The following is an 18,302-nucleotide window of genomic DNA, read 5'->3' as shown; positions in this document are numbered from 1 at the left end:
TTGCCGACAGCAGGACGGAGGAAGTCTCCGTTATATATATATACCCGTACCCCTTTACTTTCTCCCCTCGCCCCTCGCCTACGGAATAGAGTCATACATACCCACGCCGATATCTACGTTCTACGTCGACTTCTACTCACATGGCTGCCGCGGGACTCAATGCCGCCTTCGAGGAGGCCGTGCGCGTGACGCCGGAGGGCTCGCACCGGTACTCGGCGCACCTGCACAACGACTGGTGTGTGGGAACAGGTACGTCTCCCTATCTACTGGACAGAAACGCATACTCACGATGACAGTCCCCCATGGCGGGTATTCCGCAGCGCTCCTATACCGACTGGCGGTGACACACTTTGCGCACACGCATCCAGCCCGCTACGCGGAACCAGCCACCCCGATCTCCATGCAGCTCGTCTTCCTCCGCCGGACGGGCACCGGGCCGGCGACGCTGTTGGTGGAGGACACGAAGCTGGGGGCGCGCACGAGCACGATTCACGTGACGCTGTCGCAGGAGAGCGAGAAACACCCGGGGCAGACGGAGGCCAAGATCACGGGGTACATCACGGTGAGCCCGGCGTCGGCGGAGACGGGGATGACGGCGGAGAGCGGGTGGACGCTGCAGCCGGCGGCGCTGGCAGGGTCGCGCGCGGACGGGACGGTCGACCTGGCGGCGTTGGAGCGGACGGGGCGCGACGGGGCGTGGGTGCGTCTGGCGGCGCCGTATGCGGAGTTTCGACGGGTGACGCAGCAGATCGAGCTGTACGGGCCGGACCCTGCACGGGGCCGGCCGACGGTGGTGGATCAGTGGGCGCTGTTTCAGCCGGGGCGATCGCGCACGGGACGGTGGACGGACACGGCGGTGGCGTTTCTGGTGGATATGTTCCCGATGGCGCTGGATGGGTTCGACACGATGGCGTCGGCGGTGGAAGGGGACGGGGCCGCGGCGACGAGGAAGAAGCCGGCGAGTAAGTGGTATCCGACGGTGACGATGAACATTGATTTCAAGAAGCGGTTGCCGGCGGACGGGGTGAAGTGGCTGTACAGCCGGGTGCATACGAAGCGGGTGGTGAATGGACGAACGGATCTGGACGTGGTGGTGTTGGACGAGGCGGGAGACGTGGTGGCCCTGAGCACGCAGGTCGGCTTGGTGGTGAGTGCGAGTCGGAACGTGGGGAAGCGGGAGTTGAAGATGTAGTAGTACATTGGTAGACTAGAGATAGACTCTACAGCGGTGGATGGAGTATGGAGTGTATAGAGTGTATGTGCGATGTATGTGCAATGTATGTGCGATGTATGTGCAAAATGAGTAGGTGCAGGAGGGTAGCTAGAGGTTCGGGGCGGTATGCATCCAGAACCCCATGGCATCGGTCGTGACCACCAGTTGGTCCGGGTTTTCCGGATCGGACTGGAGGACGTGCGCGCGAGTCCAGAATTTGCGGCCGGACCGGGCGACGACCTTGGAGCGAATAATGGTGACGGCAGGGATGCGGACGGGACGCTTGTAGCGGACATCCAGCTGCATGGTGAAGAGACCACGGCGGGGGGTGGTGAAGCCGTCGACGGCGACCTCGCCGGGGAGTAGATGGCCGGGATCGGGATGGGGCAGACGCAGGGCGACGGCGAGCGACATGGCCTCGTCCAGACAGGCGGCGACAATGCCCCCATGGGCGGTGGAGGGGTGCCCGGCGACGCCGGGGGGCACGAGATGCCACAGGGTGTAGATGTCGGGCGGGTCCAGGGACGGCAGCGACGTGAGGGGGTCGGCAGTCGGGGCCGGCCAGGGCGTGGTGACAGGCGGGCTGGCAATGGTGCGACGGCGGAGGGTTAGAAGATGCGAGATGGTGTCGGGGGTCGCAACGGTGCGGGAGAAGAAGCCATCCTCGCCGGTGGAAGGTTTATTGAGCCGAGGCCAGGAAGCGATGGGGAAGTAGTCGGGGGAGTGGAGAAGCGCGAGTGTGTGAGGGTTTGAGAAGAAGGGAGGATAGTCGGAGGGGGAGAGGGGGAGGGGCGAGTTCATGATATGCATGTTGTGGGTTGGAGAGAAGCAGATGGAGAGAGTTGTGCGCCGGAGAAGAGGGAGAGTTGTAGATAGAGCCGTTGGGGAGTGTGACTTCCTCATTAGGATTGCCGTAGAAACCAGTGAAACCGCATTCCTCCTTCCCTGACGGGCTAACAACATGCCTGCCAGTTATGTATGCATGTCACACGGCGCGTCCATAAATAGTCCTTCTTCTCGTTCTTCTTTTCCTCTTCCATTCATCCCTCGATTCATCTCCTCATCCTCTACACCCTCACGATACCCCTACATCCTACCCATATACTCCCATACCGTACATCATGCGCCTTCTCCTCCTCTCCCTCGTGGCCCTCGCCTCCGCCTACACCTTCCCCGATGGCTTCGATCTCAACCAGGTCAAGCCCTCTGACAAAGGTATCTCTCCATCTCCCCTTCTCCTCGACCGGACTAACCGCCTGCGTAGGCGCCTGGTGTGTTGCCGAACGCAATTCCTGCCCTAAGATCTGCGGCGGGGTCGCCTCCGCCAACACCTGTGATTCTGTAAGTCCTCCCCATCCATCTCCCTCACAAACACATCTAATGGAATAGTCCACGCTGCAATTCACCTGCAAGTGCTCCAACGGCACCGACGCGGATGTCTCACCCTACACGGAGACCATCCCCTTCTTCGTCTGCCAGGCCAACTACGGTCAATGCATCGAACGGGCCAGTTCCCTCGATGACGACGAAAAGTGCAAGGAAGGACTGGGCCAGTGTGGAAAACTGAATGCCTCCGAGGCCACTTCCTCATCCACCACCTCCAGCTCGGTCTCCTTGCCGACCGAAACCTCGTCCAGCTCCAGTGAGGACGAGTCATCCAGCTCCAGTACCACCACCACGGGAAGTAGTGCGGCGGCCACCACCAGCAGTGCGGCGATGCGGCTGGCACAGGAGCATGCCACGGGGCTGCTGGCGGGCGTGTTGATGATGGGGATGCGACTGGTTCTGTAATTGAATTGCTTAATTTGGTGTATGGTTGTCAACGTGTATGGTGCAGGAGGTTATGTTCATAAGTTGTGGTTGTCCGTAGTTTGTCATCCGCTCACCGCCAAGACTCCCACAAATTCTCCACTTTCGTTTTTTCTTCCTTCAATTCAACTTCATCAACTCAACTTCTCTCTTCCTTCTCTTCCTCCTCATCCCTCCACCACCCATCATGCCCGCCCCCTCCACCACCCTCCTCATCGAGGGCTCCTTCTCCGAACTCGCCGACGAATTCGCCCAGTACATCGATGCCCTGCGCAAATCCGACGCCTCTCCCCTCCAGGCCGAGATCTCCCCGCTCCTCGACCCCCTCCGTCAACAGGAACAGTCGGACGCGGAGCCAGATCGCAAGCAACGCGATGAGATCCTGAAGAAGCTGGTCTCCGCCGCCACCGTCTTGAACTCCGCCCCAGAGTCGGGTATGTCCCCGGCTCCTCCTCCTAGGCCCTCCAACTCCTCAAACTGACCCCGGTAGAAATCATCTCGGCCTACAACCTCCTCGTCCATCTCGTCCACCATGCCTCTGAGCCGGACATGTTCCTCTCCCGCATCTGCTCCTACCTCGCCAAACCTATCTCCTCCTCCCCTCAGTTCGGCCCCTCCCTGGCCATCTCCATCCTGTCTACCATCTTCAACACCCTCCCCGCCACCGATTCCAGCCGCTACCACGTCCTCCTCGCCATTGTCGCCGTCATCCGCCAGTCGGCCCAGGGCGTCGCCTTCGAGGCCCTCAAGCCCCAATTGACCGCCCAGCTCCCCACCTGGCTCGCCGCCTGGGACCTGGATGAGGAGGATGTCCAGCGCCTGCACCTGGCCATCGTCGACGCCGCCCAGGCCGCCGGCGACCAGGAACTCGCCCAGACCCACGTCGTCCAGGCCCTGCAGACCATCCCCGCCGCCGACGCCGCCTCGAAGGAAGCCCGCGACCTCGCCGTCCGCGCCCTCACCTCGGCGCTCTCCCACCCGGCCGTCTTTGACTTCACCCCGCTGACCGCCTCCGACGCCGTCCAGGCCCTCCGCTCCAGCGACCCCACCCTCTTCGAGCTCCTGGAGATCTTCACCGCCGACACCCTCGACGCCTACGAGGCCTTCGTCGCCGCCACCCCGCTTGCCACGATCTCCGGTGGGGCCCTCGCCCCGGCCGCCGACGCCCTCCAGAACAAGATGCGCCTGCTGACCCTCGCCTCCCTGGCCGCCTCCACCCCGTCGCGCTCATTGCCCTACGCCGCCATCGCCAGCGCCCTGCGGGTCCCCGCCGCCGACGTCGAGAAGTGGGTCATCGACACCATCCGCGCCGGCCTCGTCGAGGGCAAGCTCTCCCAGCTGCGCTCCGAGTTCCTCGTCCACCGCGCCACCTACCGCGTCTTCGGCGAGAAGCAGTGGGCCGAGGTCCAGGGCCGCCTGATGGTCTGGCGCCGCAGCCTCGAGAACGTCCTCGGCGTCGTCCGCTCCGAGCGCGAGCGCTTCGTCCGCGAGGGCATCCAGGCCGCCCAGGCCGCCGAGGAGGCCGCCCAGGGCAAGGCCGACAAGAAGTCCGGCGACCGGCGACAGCGTCGGGACAACACCCAGGCCGCCGCCGCTCCTTCGGCGCAGCCCCAGCCCCAGCCGGCCGAAGTCACCGCCGAGTAACGCAACGCACATCGAAAAAGTTTTGTGTAATGGACGGCACGAGGTGTTTTGTATTTCCTTTTTCGTTCGATCTGTCTTACGCTTGGTCTCATGTTTCTTTTTCCCCCCGGCGACATTGTTTCGGTTCGTAGGTAGCTGTTTTAGACCGGTTCCGGAGAACCAATGGCACGAGTCATGTCATCTCGTTAGAGTGCAATGAAATCATATTCTACACATATACACCTCAGTCTAAACCAATCTAATCCAATTCATCCAATCAATCCATCCACACATCCATCCAGTCAATCAAGGAGACGGCTGCACCCCGCGCGCATGGAACCCCTCCCGGATCCGCGCATACACCTCATCCACGGACCCGGTGGCCGACACGGACACGACCTTATTCTGGGCCTCGAACGCCTCCACCACCGGCATGCTGGTCTCGACGAACGTGCGGAAGCGCTTCCGGATCGACTCGGCGTTGTCGTCGTCCCGGCCGGAGGTCTCGCCGCGCTTGAGCAGCCGCTGTTCCATGACCTCCTCGGGGCAGTCGAGGAAGAGGGTCATCTCGGACGGACAGACGGTGTCCTCGAAGAAGACGGCCTGGTCGAGCTTGCGGGGGAAGCCGTCGATGAGGAAGCGCGCCTTGCCCGTCGCTCCTCCACCCGGCTGCTGCTCCCGCTCGGCGAGAATGGCCGCCATCGCGTTGGACAGCAGCGCCACGGTGATCTCCATCGGCACGATCTTGCCCTCGCGGATGTACGTCTTGATGAGGTCGCCGTACTGGCTGCCGTCGCGGACCTGTTCGGCGCGCAGGAGGTCACCCGCCGACAGGTGCGCGAAGCCGTAGTCGCGGACCAGGTTGGTCGACTGCGTGCCTTTGCCGCTGCCGGGGCCGCCGAGGAGGAAGACCACGGTGACTTGCTCGGGGGAGAACCGGGGGGTGGACATGTTTGTTATGTTTATTTGGTGGCTTTGGGTCCGGTCAAACTTTTTCAGGGTTAGGGGTTATCGTTGGTGGGCTTGCGGACGCCGGTGCGGGACTTCACGAGGAGGACGTAGGCGCCGGATCCGACGGCGAAGAGGGCGATGAAGGGGAGGACTTTGAATTGGGAACGGTCGTAGTGCGAAGAGGGAGAGGAGGAGGAGGAGGAGGAGCCGGACGAGCGAGACGAGTAGACTCGGGGGTGGTGTCGGAGATGATGGTGGGGTCGGGGCGATGATCGTGCGGTTACGGGTAGATTCAGGAGACGGGTGGGCTGGATACCGCGAGAGAAGAACATTGAGACGAAAGAGGATGCAGTGAGAGAAGATGAAGGGAAGACGAAGTTATCGTGGACGTTGGACGCATGCGGTGTGTGCCTTAGTAAGACCGTGATCCTCACTCAGATCAGGTGCTGTTCCTGATACGTATCGATACCGTCATGTAAATATGCCTCAGGCATTCGGCCAGACATCTATACAACTACCTTCCTACAACTACATCTGTCCATTCTCCCCATCTGTCAACATCCCTCACATCCTCCTCTGCATACATACGCTCATGTCTCGTCCTCGAAAAAACCGCGGTAAACACCGCAACAGCCCCCGACCTCCCACACCAAAGAACACCTCAAAGAACACTACAGACACCACGAAGAGCACCACAAAGACACCCCCGAACCCATCCTGCAAGAAACCACCCAGCAATAAACCCACCGCGATGGATGACCTCATCCCATTCCCCCTTCAGCGCCCAAAACCCCATACGTCCCAACCCCCAGGCCTCCTGCGTCTCCCCCCGGAAGTCCGCTGGCAGATCTACACCTACCTCTTCCCATCGCAACGAGTCGACATCATCCGTCGACGAGACACCGACAACCCAGCCCGCCAGAACCGCTACCGGCTCTACCACAGCGTCGGTGGGCTCACCTCTCGACGGCCACAGCGGCGGCGCACGATGACCCGGCTGGCGCTGGCGCTCACCTGCCGGACGACCTACCGCGAGACGATCCTGCAGCTGTATGCGACGACGGCGTTTGTGTTCCACTCGACGCGGGCGATGGCGCGGTTCCTGCGGAGCACCACGGTCGACGCCCAGGCCGCCATCCGCGACCTCTCCATCCACCACGTCATGTACAGCGAGCCACGTCTGACCGAGTTCCGGCGGTACAAGCACCGCAGCGACCTGGCCTTCTTCGATGCCTGCACGGCCATGGCGCGCGCCTTCACCGCGCTGCGCGTGCTGCGCGTCGACCTCGTCGTCAACGACTGGCCCATCCGGTTGCATGTCGACGAGCGCTGGGCATGGCCGGTTGCCGTCTTTGCGCGCTGCGGTCACGGGCTGGACGACGTCGCGGTGCGCTTGACCATGAAGCGGTTCGAGCGGGCTCGGTTGCGCGCCGTGGCCAGCGAGCTGGAGAAGATGTTGATGAAGCCCGGGAGGTTTGAGGAACGTGAGAGTGTGCGGCGGACTGCGCCGGAGAAGGCGAAGAGGGTTCTGAAGTTGGTGCTTTAGCTTGCGGGTTGCAGTCATAGCCATATGGGTTTGTTGCTTTTACTTGCTTTGGAGCTTAGGGCTGGCTGGGAGTTAGGTCTCGAGAGACTTCATTTTTATGCAGTACGCATCTGCTGCGCATCGCGTCTAGGCAGTGAATAGCACAGAATGTTCCATCGATTGTCTGGACTGTTGGTCTCTATGTAATGCGTGAGTACAGTACAGATTAGAGGCGGTATGTACGTGAATCGTAATCCAACTAAAGGTGTAGGGTGAATAAAAACAGGTCGAAGGGAAGAAGAAAATAAGACGCAACGCCAGAGGGGTATGCAAGCATGCCAGATTCCCCGCCTCGGACATTCCTCAATGCATAACGTTCCATGCGGGTATGTATGGGATGGTAGGAGAGTATGGTTTTGGTTGTGTGTGTGTGTGTGATCTTGTCGGGAGTCGCACGTCGCTCACGAGCGCTGCACCATCGGCTGGCCTTCCTCGGACGGCACCTCGAGGTAGGACTGCATACGCCGCCGCCGGAGATACCAGTAGATGCCCGCCAGGAGCCCGCCCACCGAGCATATGATGGAGATGAAGATGAGGAGACCGCCGACCCCGCGGATCACCTCGTACGCCTTGTAGACCGCCTTGGCCGCCTCCTTGGCCTGGCTGTACTCGTCCACCGGCTCCGGGACGTCCTCGACTGCCTGCGTCTTCGGCCCGTACAGGATCGACGGGTCGTCCGGCGACGGCCGCAGCTCACCCTGGAACCCGGCCAGCCGCCAGTTGCCCGGCGCCTCGGTGCGGTGCACGTCGGACGTGCCCAGGACGTTGCCGTCCGCGTCCACCGCCTCGACCGACACCCAGTCCAGGTAGCCGTCGGCGATGTACATGGTCTCGAAGTCCAGCTTGGTGGTGTTGCCGACAAAGACGGGCACGCCGTCGCGCGCCACGCGCGCGTAGAAGTTCCACGTCGCGATGTCGGTGGCGCCGTTCCAGCTGACGTGGAAGATGGTGGTCAGGTCGGACTCCTCCGTGCCGTAGACCGAGGCCACGACGTCGGGCGGCGTCAGCGGCCGCCCCACAAACGGGAACTTGTAGGACCGGTAGGTCGAGAATCGCGTCGACGCAAAGCTGGCCTGCATGAGGACCTTGCCGTCGGGGGAGTGCTCGCTCTGGAAGCCGCGCTCACTCCAGCCGACGAAGACGTTGCCGTTCGGGAGCGTCTGCACGCTACCGCGCAGCCGGGTGAGGCTGCCGTCCGGACGGTCGTAGCGGTTGATCAGCCGGGCGGTCATGGCGTCGGTGTCGATCTCGATGAAGAGGGCGGCCGAGATGTCTTCGCTCTGTTCGGCTTCGTCCGACGCGTTGTTGAGGAAGGAGATCACCGTACGGTTCTCGCTGGACTCCACAAACCGGGCGTGGTGCTGCTTGGAGAAGGTGAAGTCCATGATGAAGTCCGACGCCTTGCCGCCCAGGCGCCAGATGATATGGCCATCCTGGCCCGAGATCAGATACACGCAGTTGGTGAACCGCGCCGACAGGAGGTAGTCACCGGCCTCGTTCTTGTCGATCGAGTTGACGTGCACGTAATCCCAGCCCGGTTCGCCCGAGGGCGGCGAGTCCGGGTGCACCCTGACGGATTCGTGGATGGGGATCTGGCCCAGCGAGTTCCATTCGAACAGGACCTCGCCAGTCGTGGTGTCCATTTCCACGAACCCGCCAGTGACAAGCCAGCCGTATTCCTCGGGACGGCCGAGGTCGCCCAGATCCACGAACTCATTGCGGTACGCACAGGCCAGAGCGGTCTTGCCGCCATCGAGGACGTTGAAGTCATGCATGTTAAAGGCGCCGAGATCGTTGGTCACCGGAACCGCATTCTCGGGTTCATAGTGCTGATCCAGAATGTAGCCGAAACCCTTGTCCTTGCCCTCGTCGTGGTAACCATGCTGCAGGATGAAGGACAGGTGAGGCTGGTCGTCGATGTTGTGGACCGCCTTGAAATCGAAAATGTTGCGGTTATCGAACATGCAGGACCCGGCCCAGACGAGAGACTAATGAGACAGACAGGAGGTAAGTGGATATTCTCGGTTCATTTCCATGTCGGAGTATTCCTGATTTCCCCCCCGTCTGGAGCAGTAATCAAGGTTTATGCATAGAAGATAAACGTACACCATCAGCATCGTAGATGTATGGACCGACTTGGCAAGGTTTCCATTGCTTAGTGGGCGCTTCTGGATCGATCACGCCATATGGCGCCACGAACCAATACCCCGGGCTAACGGATTCACGGTCGTAGTAGGCGACATTGTATTTTAAGGCCCTCACTTGGGGGAGCTGGGGTGGCAGTTAGTGGAGAGAGACAGGGAGCGAAAAGCCTCATCACATACGGTAACAAAGGACATCAAATCATTATCGGGCTCGGCTTCTGCGAGAATACCTCCGAAGGAAAGGAAAAACAAGAGCCAGGCGAATATCATGTTGAAAGAGCGGCTAGGAGGAAGATCTCCCAAGACAAGAACACGCAACCAAAAAGCAGTACAGGAAGGAGAAGGAGAGAAACTGCGCTGAGACGACGCGGTCAATTAAGACGGCCGTCGTAGGACAGAGGAATCCAGAGGGTATGTGATCTTCCAGTGAAAGCCCGCCTGGGGGAGAGAAACTTCCTCCGTACGGAGACCGACGACGGAACGACCGTGGAGGGATCGTGCAATAGGAACGGACAGGGTAAAAAAGAAGGCCATCCGCTAAAAGACTCCGCACCGGCCGCATCTCCATAAAAAGAGCCGGTGTGGCCAGTGAAAAGGCCATGGCTGAGATGGATGCTGACGATCGAGAGCAACGGACAGTCTTGGCAGTGTTTCGGCCTGTGGAGCAGTGGGTCGCATTCGAACTCCCACGACGAAGGAGGCGTTGGGCTTGCGCGGTCATGGGGGCTTGAGTCGTGGACAGTCTCCATTTGGGCGTTTAGAAATTAGGTACGGAGTCGATTAGGAGATTATCTCCGAGGTACACTTGTGGCGCGTGTACAACAATGTCCGTGGGGGGTTTCTCGACGCCTTCAAGGCTTGCATAGGGGGCGAAAAAAGAAAAGTGGACGGAACCAACAATCAAGATCGGCCGATGATAAGGGCCAATTGACAGCATTCTGCGACGTCTCCCCACGCGTCTTGGCGGAGTTAGCGAAATGAGAGAGGCCAGCAAGAATTCTGGAAAGGAATGGATGGAGTTTCTCCATTGGCAGTCATAGTGTCAGTACCCACAGCATGGGCGAACCGTGCCGTCTGGGGCATTCGGGTTTTATTTGTCCGTCAGGAGAAGATTAATAGAGATCGTCGAGGCTTGACTTCTTTTATCATTCAAATCAGCCGCCGTTTTTTCCCGTCCAACTCCTGATTTTTTCAGCTTGGAAAGTCTTCCCTTTTCCAACACGGGTTCGGTGGAGGAGGCGGAAGATCAGCAGGATTATCTGCTCACGGTGGCATTGGGATGTTGATCAGGGATCCAGAGAGGATATACACGGAGGAATCCGAGACAGTAGCCCGGCCGTACCTGACAGTAGAGAATGTATTGTTAGGAACCCATCTATCCTGGTGATTCAAGAGACGTGGCGGTGGACGGGGCGATCCATGGGAGGAGAGAACACGCGTGGTACTCAAAGCGCCCGAAAGGGAGAAGTTTACCACCCACGTGATCGTCCTGTCTCGTATTTCTTCCAGTGGGGAAATCCTTCAGTTATTATGATGATCAGACTGTATCGGATTAATCGACACCCAAGGGTGGTCCGATATTAAAGCGTCCCCTGAGAATCGTCGTTTTTTCATCTTATGGCTTTCATTGCAAGGTGGTCCATATCATAGCTATCAACTGTACCCAGTAACACCGAACATAGTCGCATTTTTCACGTATGAAGACATCTATATAAGGTTTCGGTCTTTACTTGGTACTGTAGAACCTACTTGATGAATCCCGGCTAGAGTGATAGCTTTGATAATGGTCGTCAAACATTTGCATTAGCTGTCTTAGTGCTGCGTACATATATGAAACCCATGTCAATTACTAGTACCTACCCCGACGCATAACCGGCAATCAATGGCTCCTTGGTAGTCTTGGGCAAATAAGCCAGCAACTCAGCTACGGCCACCAACAAGACCCCATGGGTTCCCACGACATCGGAAAGATCCAGTGGCGGCGCCAGGGCTTCTGCACAGACGGAGTCGAGATCGAGACGCTGGATCTGGCCCGGCCCGGGGTTGTTGAAGGCATCGGCGGCCAGCTTCCACGCCAGCGGATTGTACAGTAGCCCTTCGTGCGTGTATATTCCCCCGGCCGCCTTCAACGGACAGATAGTCTGGATATGGTTATTCGTCACGCCCACGCCACGGGAATCCCCAAGGAGAGCTGACGCATGGGGCCCGCTCATGGGCTCCACGATCTCGTCAAAGGTCGAGTATATCGTCGTGGTCGGCACGTAGGCCGAGTCCCCGCCGTCTCTTCGGATCGTATGGACGAACTCGGTGCTCCATCCCTGCTGCCAGAGTGACGGTGTACAGATCAATGTGCCCAGTAACGGACATGCGACGTCGCGCACGATCGTCCCGTGGAAGTCCGGGCTCATGGCGATGAAATCGTCCAGCACACCCCGCGTAGAGGGCCAGTACTTCAGCGCCCATTGGATATTCAGGTTCCCTTGGGACCAGCCGAGCGCGGCTACATGGGAGTTGGAGAGTGCGGAGATGTAGTTGATGGCGTAGGCCGCGTATTCGGCATTGATTTGTGCGTCGTTCAGCGAGGCCCCCGGTATGTTGATCCACACGACGTCCGCATTTGGCACGGTGCTTGCGAACTTGGCGAAGTTGAAGTGAAAGGTCGTCCCAGCCGGACATGCCGTCCCCGGGACCAGGATCAGTGGCTTCTTTCCGTTCCTTCCGTAGGAGAATGAACTGGGGATATGGATGGCGGCGCGCAGATCATCCTCCGGGATGGAGTACGGGGCATCCCCGGTTGCCTTGGTGGGGTATATATTGAGGCCTGAGGGCGCCGGATTTTTGTTGTGAATGGAGTTCAGTCCCTGGTTCTGGTATCCGTTGAGAAGCGCCAGAATATCGGGGGGAATTAGACCTGCTGCTGTGATGGCCTTGGCCGCAGAAATGATATCCCTGGGACGTTTTGCAAAGGTGGCATCGATCTTCTTCAACGTCGACTGGACCGATAAGTCCGCTGGCGATCTCGAACTATCCGCATCTGTTAGGTTCGATACTATGAACGACAGAGCACTCGAGAGGTTCGCATCGCCTAGGGAAGGGTCGTTGGCGCTGTTGGATAAGATGGATAGAAGATCAACGGGCGAAGTGCTGTCTCGAGGGATAGCAGCTGCGCATGCCCTGGAGATCCAAAGGGCTCCGACGGCCAGGTATGCTGGGATGGGGAAGAGGAGCCGCATATTGGCCTACGGATCTGGACGAGCCGAGAGGTTGGGGTCTAGTAATCAGACAAGGGTGTGTAAGCAGTAAACGTGGGGGATGTGAACGATTAAAGGTAGGAGGAATAGGATGCAACCGGGAGATTGTTAACTTCTGGCTGACAGTGGAAGTAGTTCTAGAGCCATGGGAGGGTAGAACAAGGTGGGTGAACATCTACAAGCCCAACTTCGGTAGCGGTTGGGAAGCCTCGGCCTTGGGCAGTGGGATCCTGATGTAGTCTCACATTCATATTGAGCTAATCCGAGGAAGGGTCTATGATCAGCGTTATAGTTCATGGAGGGTCGACAAGAACTGTCACGAGGTAAAGGACGGCGTAGGCCAGGGGGTGGGGATCATGAAGCACAAGCATACTCCGCAGGACGAGACCCTTAACAGCACTGCAGTCTCGGCAGTTGGGGATTGGAACGCTGAGGGACAACCCTAAAGTGCCGATCATCGGGTCGTCGCTTCCCCGCATGAAATTGACAGTGACTCGGGAAGGAGCTGATTACCGAGGGCATGGGTGGTAGCACAGGGAAGAGAGTTCTCGTCAGTATAAGTGTTACGGTTGGATAGAGCTGTGATGGTAGTGGATGATCTGTTGGGGGACGTCCATATTGATCCCTGTATACGGTAGCAGGAAATACTAGTCGGAGATCATAGTGCTGTTGAGGTGATAATGCAATGGTGATGGCTCTCGTGAGCAGTGAAGGGTATATATAGTTTGAGAACGATTATTCCTAGGGAAGTAAGTACCCAGGGACTAGGGTAAGGCATGTACAGTCCCACAGTCTCCATGATGATTTCTGTGGTCACGACTGGGATATAGTTTGTATATATCTTGGGATCTTGATCAATATGGATATGAAACATTGAAATATCATCATATACACTACGATACTCTGGTGTAAAGTGTTTAATGATAGTTGCTCGCATTTATTGGTACGCACACCCTAGATTGATGTACGGGTTATATTTTATTAGTGGGTCAAACCAGGCACATACGACCATAGGGTGTGGAGAACAGGGCTTCCCGTCCGCTCAGCCGTACTTAAGCCACATAGAACCGCACGGTCAATTCTCAAAAAGCCCTAGGCACCAATTTTTTTCTGAAACCAAGACGGGGGCTGGGTGTGGGTGATAGGGGTGCGATCTCTATAGCCCCTAACACCAGGGGTGCAATGTCAACACCACCGGTGCGATGCAATGACCGAAAAAGGGAATCCCTCACACCATGGGTGCTTAGAGTCGTGCAGGCGAGCGGAGACTGCTGCTGAGGCGGAGTGACCTGAGAGTAATGATAAATAGGGAGGGCTCCAGGGCCGTTCTTCTGTATTCCATTCTTTCGTGAGACTAGGAATCGCGATTTGTTTCTTTCTATTTTCCATACACGTGATATCACATGATCATGATTGACGAGGATCGGCTCAAGCAACTGGTGGAGCAACGTCGTTGCCTGGCGGCTTCCCGTGGGTTTACAATAGATTATCAGAACAAGCAGGAATCACAGGAAAATACTATATGTCTCAAGGAACTGGCACCTACGACGTACGAAAAACATGATCGAGCAGCTGAAAACTGGACACTGTAAGTCAAAACCCGACGTATCCTTTATACCACGGGCTGTTCCTGACTTTATCGTTCTAAAAGCTGGAGGCTCTCACGTAACGAGCCAGCGGAGAAAAACTTCTCTAGAGAAGAACCAGACCCGTCTCCTCAAATCCTAAAATTATTTGCAGAGAGCTACATTGCAACACGGGAAAGACTTCCCTCTCAGAAGTCTGTATGCAACCAGCTTACTACTTTTATTTCCTGCTGGGAGCGAAAGACGTCTAGAGCGCTGCCACTTGAGGTAAAGAAAGACGTTTATAACGTATGACTGCGCCTGTCTCATCAGATTTCTTGATAATATCCTCTGTTGACATACGTTCAGTTCGTACGGAACGTACTCACGCGAAAGTGGGGACTGTCTACCCAACCAAGGGACCGGTTCTTGGTCACAGCTAAAGATATTGACTACCTTCTCCGTCGCCTTTTCGGAAATGATGATCACGATTATAAACATGAACGAGCGAGAGTCCAGACAGGTTCTGCACTGACTCTTTTTGCTGGTTCGGCGTCCCGAGCAGGGGCGATCGTGGAATCAAGTTCTTACCGTGACACAAACGAGTGCCTCTACTATAGGGTAATGCTTGCCTGACTGCCGCGGCCTTAACTATGTCCTAGCTCTAATTCTTACGTGCAGCACCTTACATTCAATCTGAAATGGAGCCTGAATGGTTCGATTAAACGCTGGGTGGTCATAGATCCCGAATTCTTGAAAGGCTGGCGCTATCGAGACGATCGAACGGTGTAAGTTTCATGGGTAATAGCGTACCTCCGCAGCAACCCGGCTGATGACTATTAACAGGCCGAAGAATTGGTTTCGAGAGCACCCCGTACTGGGGAAGAGCTTTGTCTTCTGGGTGATTGTCCACGGAATTGCCGACGGAGCATTTAAAGGCGTTTCATCCGTTGATGAACTCTTGTCGAAGCGCCCCCCGCCAGGGAGAGAATCCTTTACTCTACAGTGGACGGATCGCGCAAATGATCTCCCTTTCTTCCGCATGGTCACGCCGGAAGGACCTAAGGAGAATGAAGGATTGACTTTCTCCTCACTTCATCATAATTTTACCAGCCTGGCCGAACGGGATGGTTTCAAGGACCGCCTCCGCGTCCATGGTATTAGAGGGGCCGTAGCAAACAGGGTTGATCGTATGGCCCCCTTTTATCCTCTTAGTACGCCGTTAGAGCTGATTTTTTTTTTTTTTTTGGTTTAGCTAAGGCGTCCGAGGCCACAAGGGGCCAAACACTTGACCACCAGAATCACGACACGTACCTAAAGTATCAGTCTGCGCTGAAGACTTTAGATGTACAGGCACTATTCTATGACTTGGAACCAGACTATGAGTGCCGTGACATGGATCAGAGCATGGCTCATCATCGAGATCCTAATGCCCCACGTTATCTTAACGCTGCTGGACTAGCCGCATTCGAGCGCGACGAAGATATTATAACCCTCAATGAAGAGATAGCGAAGCTAACAAAGCAGATTGGTGGTCGACCTGACTCTCATAAAGACCTCGTTAAGGTACGAAGTGGGCTTTACAGCAGAAAGGCTAGAAAGCTTGAAGACAAACGGGCGGAATTCATCATGCAATGGTGGAATGCGTCCTATGATGACTACATTACAGGAAACGACATTACAGAGAGGGACACAACATGCCTATTCGATATTTACAAGAAGTATATGCCTGAGCGCTCCCGGATCCAGGAGAACCTATTTAAAGAAGTGTCTCTCGACAGCGCGGAAGGAAGGCAGTGCTTGCATGACATGATCTCTCTGTGCACATCGACTGAGAAGGTTGCATATTATCCTGGCTTGAGTCCAGTAAGCGGGCTTTGTCCGATATGCGAGACACCAATATCAATGTATGCCCCAGACGTCTTTGTGAGTATTGCAATCTTTGACCTTGATACGCAATAGGTTTGGTTCTCAGGGCCGGGCAAAGCATATCCTCCAATGCCGAAGGAAGGCTTTAAACGCTGCTCCCTATCAACAATATTATAAGAACGGCAAGAGAGCGCATCGTCGTGTGAATCGTTCCTTTGTACAGTTTTGTTATCTCTGTGCACAATTCTCCTATAGTGAAGCGGAGTGGGATAAACACTGCCAATTCCATTTAGCGAGACTCCAACCACGATGCGGTTTATTGACATTCCGCTACACGTTGGTGGCCGCTGGACTCTGTCCCTTTTGCCTCGGGGACGAAACGAAAAGCCCCAGCGAACGATTTACCCAGTGGATGACAAAATCAACCCTTCTAAACCACATCGATCAGCACATGAGGCTATGCGGATCTACAACACGGATCCAGTGTCCTCATCCATATTGCCAAAGCAAGGAATATGAAGATACGGCTGGCCTTCGGCGTCATTTTTTTGACGTACATTCTATTTCAGAGCCGCGTTCAAACTGTATTTCGAGGAAGAGACTGTGGAAATTTGAGGACAACGATGTGAAGTCCACCAAAGTGGCCAAACGGGATAACGATGAAGATTAGAACGATAGATAGACCCCTGTCAAAAGACTCTGCATGTATGATATTGATTATCAGTCCTGTGGATCGTTGACATCCACGGTCGACTTGGTCGGTGAAGGGTTGCAGCAGATAAGTCAAGATCTCGCCGAGCATTGGAGGAAATGTCAACGTGCCCATTTCGACGGTCTCATGAAAGTGATATCTCGCGACATTAATCACCCCGTTTTCTAAAGTCTCCTGGAGCAACATGCCGCCTTCATCTCGCTCAGGATACTGCCAAGAGTCTTTAACAACAACAGGCGGACTCGTCTCACTGCCCTCCCGGCTAGCTTTCCAACATATCGTAGCCCTACCAGCCACACATAGTGCCCTTTTCATCAGTTTGACGAGGCGAATGCGCTCTGTTTCCCCGTCGCGAGTGACCTCAATGCAATGCGTCCCGTCGGCAGCCTTTCGAATACTAATTTTCGTACCATAGCTGCGTAGCATCCATCAGGAGATATCCAACAAACACTGACACGAACTTGGGTCCGTCCCGATTCAATATCAAACGCCTTCGACGCTATATCCCTGATTCTATCGAACTCCCACATCCGCATTGTTGAACCACAGAGGGTGAAGCCAAGGACATATCGACGGGTTTCTTGCCCAGACAATGCCTCCCTCACATACCTACCCAGGTCACGCCAAGTTCTCGAGGACGTATCCAGGTCCCCGTTACTCTTCAACTCTCCAGGGATCAGGACGTGTGACTAATGTGCTCTGTGCGATGACGAGCCCGCTAAGGGGCTTATGATTGCAACATCCAGCTTTCGGCATGCGACCGACCCTTCAAGGGGTTGTGATGGCCGAGCCAATATTCTCCTTTCATGAACAGATCCATAAGTATTAGGGTCTCGCATCAAATGGTCTCGAAACATATCGACCTTCCCAGTAAGCCATCGTAGAACGTCCCCTTCTTGTGCATTTCTCGGCCAGTCTACCAGCCGTTGTTGTTGTCTTACAACGGCCTGTCGCCTTCTCTGCAGAGGTTCATGATAGATCCTGTGGCTGTCTCGAGACCGTCGATTCCGCCAAGAAACACGTCATGAAATTTCGAGATATCGGTGTAGATAGACCCTAATTCCTCCTTAAGACCGCGTCCAGCCGTGGAAAAGAGCAAGGGGTGTAATCCTACGCATACCAGGGAAAACCCGACTGTACAATGCCTGGAGCATACCAACCAATTTCACTAACACACTTCGAGGTATTTCTGAGCATTATTAGATATGCCAACGGGCGGACACAAAAATATCAACATTTTGGAAAAAGCCATTGCATTTGCACAGAGGGCATAGGGAAACCTGGAACACCAGGGAAAAACCTATACCAAGGCCACCAAATAATCAAACAATTTAAATCCTCATCCCAATGGCTAGTTGCAAAAGTTTTTCAAGTCTACCATTATATGCCATTATTAGTACTGTACACCACAAGTAAAGTGGCTATATCGTAGGAACAACTCACATCCTATTAATATTATAGCTCCGTCAGTCCTACAGATCAATAGCATAACGGTAATATTGCAGGTATAACTCACTTCCTGTTCATTATTATCGCTCCGTCAGTCCTGCAGATCAATAGCATAACGGTAATATTGTAGG

At 56.0% G+C, this 18,302-nt stretch overlaps 8 protein-coding genes across 8 annotated transcripts; 4 read left to right on the top strand and 4 right to left on the bottom strand.

Annotated features, from left to right (window-relative positions):
- Positions 1-140: 140 nt before the first annotated feature.
- Positions 141-1,192, top strand: BDV59DRAFT_205394 (thioesterase family protein; the record flags this gene model as incomplete). Its single annotated transcript, XM_073694637.1, has 2 exons — positions 141-249; positions 297-1,192. 2 exons carry the CDS (start codon positions 141-143, stop codon positions 1,190-1,192), a joined length of 1,005 nt encoding a protein of 334 aa, XP_073544030.1.
- A 129-nt stretch (positions 1,193-1,321) lies between these two features.
- Positions 1,322-2,023, bottom strand: BDV59DRAFT_205393 (PaaI family thioesterase; the record flags this gene model as incomplete). Its single annotated transcript, XM_073694636.1, has 1 exon — positions 1,322-2,023. The coding sequence occupies one exon, from the start codon at positions 2,021-2,023 to the stop codon at positions 1,322-1,324; it is 702 nt and encodes a 233-aa protein (XP_073544029.1).
- Positions 2,024-2,334: 311 nt separating this feature from the next.
- BDV59DRAFT_205392 (uncharacterized protein) lies at positions 2,335-3,004 on the top strand (the record flags this gene model as incomplete). Its single annotated transcript, XM_073694635.1, has 3 exons — positions 2,335-2,428; positions 2,478-2,554; positions 2,603-3,004. The coding sequence occupies 3 exons, from the start codon at positions 2,335-2,337 to the stop codon at positions 3,002-3,004; spliced, it is 573 nt and encodes a 190-aa protein (XP_073544028.1).
- A 153-nt stretch (positions 3,005-3,157) lies between these two features.
- BDV59DRAFT_186854 (PCI domain protein) lies at positions 3,158-4,882 on the top strand. The gene is made up of 2 exons (XM_073691093.1): positions 3,158-3,456; positions 3,513-4,882. The coding sequence occupies exons 1-2, from the start codon at positions 3,210-3,212 to the stop codon at positions 4,664-4,666; spliced, it is 1,401 nt and encodes a 466-aa protein (XP_073544027.1). The 5' UTR covers positions 3,158-3,209; the 3' UTR covers positions 4,667-4,882.
- A 69-nt stretch (positions 4,883-4,951) lies between these two features.
- On the bottom strand, positions 4,952-5,596 carry ura6 (uridylate kinase ura6; the record flags this gene model as incomplete). Its single annotated transcript, XM_073692636.1, has 1 exon — positions 4,952-5,596. One exon carries the CDS (start codon positions 5,594-5,596, stop codon positions 4,952-4,954), a length of 645 nt encoding a protein of 214 aa, XP_073544026.1.
- A 592-nt stretch (positions 5,597-6,188) lies between these two features.
- Positions 6,189-7,142, top strand: BDV59DRAFT_205389 (uncharacterized protein; the record flags this gene model as incomplete). Its single annotated transcript, XM_073694634.1, has 1 exon — positions 6,189-7,142. One exon carries the CDS (start codon positions 6,189-6,191, stop codon positions 7,140-7,142), a length of 954 nt encoding a protein of 317 aa, XP_073544025.1.
- Positions 7,143-7,582: 440 nt separating this feature from the next.
- BDV59DRAFT_205388 (uncharacterized protein) lies at positions 7,583-9,595 on the bottom strand (the record flags this gene model as incomplete). Its single annotated transcript, XM_073694633.1, has 3 exons — positions 7,583-9,169; positions 9,288-9,452; positions 9,506-9,595. 3 exons carry the CDS (start codon positions 9,593-9,595, stop codon positions 7,583-7,585), a joined length of 1,842 nt encoding a protein of 613 aa, XP_073544024.1.
- A 1,586-nt stretch (positions 9,596-11,181) lies between these two features.
- BDV59DRAFT_205387 (putative lipase) lies at positions 11,182-12,558 on the bottom strand (the record flags this gene model as incomplete). Its single annotated transcript, XM_073694632.1, has 1 exon — positions 11,182-12,558. One exon carries the CDS (start codon positions 12,556-12,558, stop codon positions 11,182-11,184), a length of 1,377 nt encoding a protein of 458 aa, XP_073544023.1.
- Between the last annotated feature and the right edge of the window lie 5,744 nt (positions 12,559-18,302).

The sequence above is a fragment of the Aspergillus ambiguus genome (assembly GCF_047715705.1).
Source record: "Aspergillus ambiguus strain CBS 117.58 unplaced genomic scaffold BDV59scaffold_44, whole genome shotgun sequence".
NCBI classification, from domain to species: Eukaryota; Fungi; Ascomycota; class Eurotiomycetes; order Eurotiales; family Aspergillaceae; genus Aspergillus; species Aspergillus ambiguus.
This window is presented reverse-complemented; position numbering and strand designations above follow the sequence as displayed.